At 47.7% G+C, this 8207-nt stretch overlaps 1 protein-coding gene across 1 annotated transcript in view; it reads left to right on the forward strand.

The window, feature by feature from the left end:
• Nucleotides 1–8207, forward strand: part of hcn4 (hyperpolarization activated cyclic nucleotide-gated potassium channel 4) — a 54601-nt gene that overhangs the window by 21252 nt on the left and 25142 nt on the right. The window contains exon 3 of the mRNA XM_067249015.1: nt 6280–6441. Within this exon, the coding sequence (XP_067105116.1) occupies nt 6280–6441 (162 nt within the window). The remainder of the gene's footprint in view (nt 1–6279; nt 6442–8207) is intronic.

Genomic DNA, 8207 nt, shown 5'->3' on the forward strand with positions numbered 1-8207 from the left:
ACACGCACACACACACACACACACACACACACATACACACCACCTCCACTTCCTATTTCAGATGCCATCATCACTGTCACATGTAGTGATCAGACAAAGCAGTGTAGTTAGGACGGACGCTAAGGCACTGTGAAGACCAGGCTAGGCAAGAAAAATAACCACCCAAAATACAGCAGCTAGACAGCGTCTAGACCATATTTGCCTTAGCGCGTAGCTATAATTTCCTTACAGGAGAAGACACTTCAAGAGAGGTCAACTCGCATAGCATCAGTGGGTGGATAACTGCGGTGTGCCAGGCAATTATATAGCTTTGTGAACAGAGTGTTGGAAGCTGTGGGCCCAATACCATCTGTGTTTGTTAATGGTGTCGCAGGCAGGGAGTCCCTCTCTGTTAATAAAGGCATCTGGGATGGGGAAAATGTATGGTGTCGCTGCCCAGCAAGCTGAGAGCACGATGCAGAACGGAGGGTGTGTGTTAGGTGTGTATATAAAGGGATGCGTGAGATGGGGGGGGGGGGGGGGGGGATTGCGAGCAAATACTCCACAAAAGAAATCCCCGGACGCTTGGATGAGCGCTTGCAACGTGAAAGACGTTAGCCCCCGCAGGCCGACGCCTTCCGCCTTTCATTTCCACCCAATAAATTGTGGCAAATTATGTAAATAAGGCATAAAAAACAACCAATCAGACCCCCATGTTGGCGACCCGCTACCTTGGCCAAGGACTGCTCTTTCAAAGATAAGAAAGGCAAGAAGAATGGGTTTAATGGGGTATTATTGGGTGCACAATGAGGCTTGCCGGCAACACTGACAGCTCCTCAAGAATGTGAATGCTCCTTGTATGATATTAATACCCACCGCAGGGAGCCTTTAAAGGAGTATTACAACCAAACGTGTAATCCTGCTCACACCCCTTTCGATGCTGCTCAGTAGGGGTCTAAGTGGGGGGGAAGCCCTAGTGTTTGCCCCCCTCCCATGCCCCCATGTCGGGTTTAGATGGGTCATGGAATAGGTCCTCCTGTGGTGTGCTCTCAACCCCCACAACCCCCTCAACCCCCCTACCCCCCCCCCCACACACACACACACACACAGGTACTTTTTAATCTACATCTGTTCTATAGCCAGTACTTGTGTATGTGGGTGGGTTTGAGTGAGTGTGTAAGTGAAGTTGTCTTGACACCCATTAACCCCCCTCCCATCTTAGTGTTTTAGTATTGCTCGTGTTGACCCCATTGTGAGAGACACTGAGGAGTCCCATGGGCTGAACTAAAATCATAAAAGAGGGGGTGTGAGGGTGCGCAGAGCGTTGGGAAAGAGGCATCAGTGAAAACAATGTGAGTGAATGATTCGTCTTGGATTTGGCGGCGACACTTCACGCCAAGCATTCATCATCATTAGGGAGGGAGACAGGAAACACCAGATGCCTGAGCCTAGCGCTACCTCTGCTGTGTCTGAACAGCCTCTTTCTCCATTCTGGGATACATGCAGCTATTCTCTCACCTGGACCTCGTGCTCTTCCCTCCATCTGTCTGCCATGACTTGGCAGCTGCCTCCCCGACTTCCTGTCTGTCCTAGATAGCTTCCTGTCACAGACTGATGTCCCCACATTGCTCAGATGGCCTCACATCGTTCCTCACCTAGCATGTCGTTTCTTGACGTTGGTTTCCTTTTACAGCCTGACTTTGTTTCGCTTTAAATTTGAATACATTTATTTGGTGTTCATTTTCCAGTTTAAGGCCAACAGAAATCATGAATTTTCATGAGGTCCAATGCAGGTCCTTAAAGATAGATTGTCATAAGCATTAGTAAACTGCATTACACATTCCAAAACAGGTCAATAACTTCATATCTCATGCACACAGTTTTTGCCTAATAGCTTGTCTATTAATACTATGCAGGTGAATGAGCTCTATTTAAAATGTGAGCCATGAATAAGTACCCCAACCTGTGTGTGTGTGTGTGTGAATAAAACACACATGCACGCATACACTCTCACACACACACACATACACACACAAGCACACTCAAGCACGCACAAGCACTTACAGCAGTGCTGAGGTTATCCTGACTGTCATTGTGAGAGACCCTGCCCTTAAGATACCTTTGCGGAGTGTCTGTGTGCCTCTATCAATCATTGGCCTGTTGTTTACTGTGATAGTAATGGTGTCAGGATCACTGCATGGTCCTATCAATTAAAAGCAGGAGACTGGAAATCCATCATCCTTAATGCAATGCAGTGTACTCTGCAATGCAGTGGGCCCAACAATGCGTGTGAGTGTGTGTATGTGTCATCAAAATGAGATTATCCTCTCTGTCCTGCATTCCAGCATTCAGAGATCTTCTGTAAAACAAAAAACAGAGAGAGAGAGAGAAACCTAAGGAGAATCCTGGAGTCAGAGGAAGAGAGAGATGCATTCCTCAGCTCCAAAATAATGACCCTTTAATAACCCTGTATCAGAACAGACTGTTCCCATTTAGCTGGAGCGGTTTGGGGTAATTGAAAGACAGTCCTCTCTGCCTCAGCAGGAGTTGATTTGAATTGACTGTGAAGCTGAGAGGGGAGATAGGAGGGACGTCTCTCCTCCCTCAACCCCAGTGTTTGAAACACTGCTCCAGCTCTAGGTGGAGATTTGCATGGCATTATTCAGGATAGGGCACCTCCAACCAACAGTAAGAGAAGTTCAGGAAGCTGATTGAGGCCAGATTTGTTTTTTGAGGAGTTACAGCCTTAAGGACTGGTTTTGGACATGACCTGTTAACTCTTTTCTGACTTTGGGACATTGCCTCATTTACTTAAACAAAGTCATATGAGTTCCCTCTTTGAGTGTTCGTGTGTTTAGCTGTGGATAGAGTCTTACTTTATCCACATAATATCCTCATAATAAATCTTTGTTTTCACATAGCTTGTCAAATGATTAGTTTGCCTTGTGCGTTTAGCCCAAGGGCCAAGTGGAATATTAGCATGTTAATTACATAAAAAACACTCATGGGAAATGTAACCTGATAATTAATTCAAATTTTGCACTCAGACACTGTGAGCTTTATATTCTGTATATTTTATACCTCAATCCATTTTTAATCAGGAGAAAATTGCCACATTTGAATGCATCACCTATCAGGCTATCGCTGAGCAAAGCCAAGCCCTGCACCCTGGGTACGATAACGCTTACCCTCTGCTGCCTCAGAAATACAATTTCACAAATTGAGGAAGAAATATCAATCTCAATGTGCATGGAGACAGTATGGGACCCTTCATGATTTATTCATTGAGCCACAGAGTGATTTTACAGCTCTTTAATGTTATGGAATGTCATTTAGTTCCGGGTGGGAGAGTCAACATCACAAGCTATTGGCTCGTATTAGATAACACATACCTTATTGTGTCTGAAGGGGGAAAATGGAGGCTTCTTAAAAACAAATATCGCTCCCCGGCGTTGAGCGCAGCTGTGGGGAGGGAGGAGGGGAGGAGGAGGAGAGGAGGAGGAGAGGGGACACGAGTGGCCGTGTAGATTGAGTGAGGAAGGCGCAGCCGGGCGAATGACTTGGCACAGATGATGTAAATGTGCCTTGGGCGAAAGAGGCTCTGAACAAGAGACATGGGAGTACAAGAGAGATGGAAAAAGAGAAAGAGAGAGAAGAGACAGAAAATAGTAAAGAGGGAGAAATAGCACAAGGAGATTGACTCTGAATCCAGAACAAAGTATTGGTCCTGGGCATGCTTTTGGCACCCTCCTAACAAGACGGAGTGGATGTTACTAGGTGTCCCTGTGACTCGGTGGCCCTGTGACTAGGTGGCACTGTGACTAGGTGGCACTGTGACTAGGTGGCACTGTGACTAGGTGGCACTGTGACTAGGTGTCACTGTGACTATGTGGCACTGTGACTAGGTGGCACTGTGACTAGGTGGCACTGTGACTAGGTGGCACTGTGACTAGGTGGCACTGTGACTATGTGGCACTGTGACTAGGTGGCACTGTGACTAGGTGGCACTGTGACTGGGTGGCACAGTGACTAGGTGTCACTGTGACTAGGTGGCACTGTGACTAGGTGGCACTGTGACTAGGTGTCACTGTGACTATGTGGCACTGTGACTAGGTGTCACTGTGACTAGGTGGCACTGTGACTAGGTGTCACTGTGACTAGGTGGCACTGTGACTAGGTGGCACTGTGACTAGGTGGCACTGTGACTGGGTGGCACAGTGACTAGGTGTCACTGTGACTAGGTGGCACTGTGACTAGGTGGCACTGTGACTAGGTGTCACTGTGACTATGTGGCACTGTGACTAGGTGTCACTGTGACTAGGTGTCACTGTGACTAGGTGGCCCTGTGACTAGGTGTCACTGTGACTATGTGGCACTGTGACTAGGTGTCACTGTGACTAGGTGTCCCTGTGACTAGGTGGCCCTGTGACTAGGTGGCACTGTGACTAGGTGGCACTGTGACTAGGTGGCACTGTGACTGGGTGGCACTGTGACTAGGTGTCCCTGTGACTCGGTGGCACTGTGACTAGGTGTCCCTGTGACTAGGTGGCACTGTGACTAGGTGGCACTGTGACTGGGTGGCACTGTGACTAGGTGTCCCTGTGACTCGGTGGCACTGTGACTAGGTGTCCCTGTGACTAGGTGGCACTGTGACTAGGTGGCACTGTGACTGGGTGGCACTGTGACTAGGTGTCCCTGTGACTAGGTGGCACTGTGACTAGGTGGCACTGTGACTAGGTGGCACTGTGACTAGGTGACACTGTGACTGGGTGGCACTGTGACTAGGTGTCCCTGTGACTAGATATCCCTGTGACTGGGTGGCACTGTGACTGGGTGGCACTGTGACTGGGTGGCACTGTGACTGGGTGGCACAGTGATTGAGTGGCACTGCAGCACCCACACCGACGTGCCAGAGACGTCAGAAGGATGGCAGCTAACAGAGGTGTTCCTGCCAGTCTGTCACCCTTCCCTTCTACACAAACACAACCAAAGACACACACACAGAAACACACACACAGACACTCAGAAACGTCCAACAGTGAAATGAACAAGCACAATTCTTTCATAGGTAATGCTGATTACTGTATGCGTCAGGAAGGAGAGTCTGACTGAAGGTCTGTGTGTGAGAGTGAGTGTGTTGTAATTGCGGTGATGCAAATAGTGTGCGTAGGTGTGGGTTCTCTGTGTGTATGGCCTGTCTGTCTATCCTCCTGTTCTTTCCATGGCTGAACAACAAAAGGGGAGAGATGGAATATCCCTCTCAGAACCGTAAGCTTTTAAACTGGGCTGAGTGGCTTTTAATAAGGAGAAGAGCAGTTAACAGCGCACACCGTGCCACTCAATGGGATTAAGTGGCTTTAAATTGTTGAGGTCATAAAAAATTCACACCAGCAAAGACATCCTCCAGCTTCTTATGAGTATATTTATCATGAGGATTAACAAACCCCACTGCCCCTTACTCACACACGCGTGTAAATAAACACATACACTTACAACCACACACACATACACACAGTCAGGGCCAAGGCTCTTATCCTTTTACCATTATTGTGGTTATCTAAGTGGTTGCTTACAGTGATTCAGTGTTAAATCTTTCTGATAGATAAAGCTGATGTCCCAGGTGCCCCTTCCCCCCTTCCCCACCCCTCTCCACTTAGCTTTGCACGACTTGATCAAACCCAGACCCATTGGTAACATCTGTATAGGTTCATGGCTATTGCATAACATGCCACATCGGTTCCATACCAGCCCAGACCCTTACAGCATGCTGAGAACATGGTGGCCCGCAACAAAGTTGAGATTAAACGCAGACAGACTCAGCGCAGTTACGACTGCAGCGCTGCAAAGCCTCTGTGACCTTGTTCCTCCAGCTGAAGAGTGGAGACGGAGAATTCAGGGAACAAGGTGAGAGGTGGGTCTTTGGGGAAATGATCTTTCTTCGAAAGCAGAGAGCAGTTAAAAGGTTTGGTCAGTCTATGTGTCGGTGTGTCTGATTCTAACGGGACCTGAGAATCGGAGTCCTCTTCTGACTTTTGGCTCTGAACCAGCGTCGATTTGAACATGCTGCGCCGTGGGCCCCTCCTCACACAGCACGTACCGATCTTTGCCTGTCCGACCATTCTTATAAATGTGCGCTCTGCGCTTGGATCCAACCCCGTCTGGGACAGCCTTACAATAACATTACTGTGGTTAGAAGACTGTTATTTCTAGCTGAAATAACCTGCCAGAGGTTAATCGATTATATCTAGTATATATTATAAATTGACAACATCATGACAAAGTTGTGTGCTTCTTCCTCAGATATTCCACATGACCTATGACCTGGCCAGTGCCATGGTGAGGATCGTCAACCTGATTGGTATGATGCTGCTGCTGTGTCACTGGGATGGCTGTCTGCAGTTCTTGGTGCCCATGCTGCAAGACTTCCCTGCTGACTGCTGGGTGTCCAAAAACAAGATGGTGGTACGTGGTCCTCTCTGTGCCTGTTTTCTCTCTCCCTCTCTCTCTCTCTCTCTCCCTCTCTCTCTCTCTCTCTCTCTCTCTCTCTCTCTCTCTCTCTCTCTCTCTCTCTCTCTCGCTGTCTGAATCAGATTACTCCTCTCCTCTGTCTTATCTCATCTCCCTGATGCTGTAATTACTGTACTAAGCCCCAAAGCATCATGGGAGAAAGGGCCGTTTGCATTCCTCTCACTCAAATATGTTTTATTCTTTTTATTCCCATAGTCCACCCTTGCCACTTCCTTTTTGTATTTTCTTTATTTATTCAATTTTCTATCATTTTCTATTCTGAGCCTCCAGGCATCCTATTGGTCTTCTCAATTTTGAGGGTCAAAGTTGCTAGGACCTCACATGAAATAACATTTTCTGCAAAAGACAAAGAGCCTTAGCCTCTATCCACAACCCCACCATCCCTCCTTCACACACACACACACACACACACACACACACACACACACACACACACACACACACACACACACACACACACACACACACACACACACACACACACACACACACACACATGCACAACACAAACCACACCACCCCCTTCTCCAATGATGGTCAAGTGATAACACCTTCTCAAGTGAGCTCTCGTGCCCTGTATTACAGTAATTCCAGCACAGTGTTAGTGGGGGCGGTCACGATTGGAGGCCCAGGGAGAGGAGATGGAGGGCCCCCCCCCCATGGAGTTCTCTCTGAGGTTATAATCTCACAGTGCCCCACCTGAAGTGGGACCCTGAATCCACAGTGGAGGTGGGTTGGTCAGTTGAGGACAGTGGACAGTGTCCTGACTTGATTCAAGGAGGCATACACTTTTTGAGATATAGAAAACAGGAAGGAGGAGAAAGAGAAATTGAGAGAAAGAAAGAGCTGATTTATTATTCCTAGGATTTGTTGTGTGAGCTCATGGCAACTTGCAACCCTCAAAGAGGATTATTGGTGGATTTTAGAAAATTCTGTCCCTGACACACACACACACACACACAAACACTTGCACATGAACAAGCACCAGAACACAAGCACAGACACAAATAAACAAGCATCAAAACACAAGCCCAGGCACTCATAAAATACACACAAACAAGCACACACACACACACACACAATCACATTAAATTCTAATTAGACCTTTAAAGGCAGCAGCCAGTGATAGCATCATCCAAGAACCTGTGCCATGGTTCCCCCTGCGCTGTGCCAATTTGGGTCCGACCGATCACTGTGATCCAACCCTACTGCAGATACACAACCCTACACTGCTGCAAGGACCACACGTATACCCACCCAACATTATACACGCATACATCAATTCCACTAAGTTTAGACCCTGTGCTGCATGTAGCGCTCTATTCCAGTACCATCAGAATGCACTTTGTTTTGCTCTGGCCCCAGTAAACATTGGTCAATTAATACCATTACTTAGTGGAATGCGCTGTAGTACAAACCAGCACCCTCTGGGACTGACTATCTCTCTGACAGACAGTTAGCTACTGTAGACAGACACACAGGCTGACCGTCTTTTTTAATATTGTCAGGTACACAAAGACGGTGTTCTCTAGCTTGTACGCTTCCTTCACGCTACGCTGGCTCGCTCCCCCCTCCAGGAACCCTCAGAGCTACCGTCTTGTCTCTCCTCGTACAGTATCCTCGTCCCGCCCTCTTATCTTACTGGGTCATCCTTCCTTACCTTTTTTCTTTTTTAGGGAACACTAATAACGTTGCTATCT

Source organism: Osmerus mordax, chromosome 13 (assembly GCF_038355195.1).
Source record: "Osmerus mordax isolate fOsmMor3 chromosome 13, fOsmMor3.pri, whole genome shotgun sequence".
Taxonomy (NCBI): Eukaryota; Metazoa; Chordata; class Actinopteri; order Osmeriformes; family Osmeridae; genus Osmerus; species Osmerus mordax.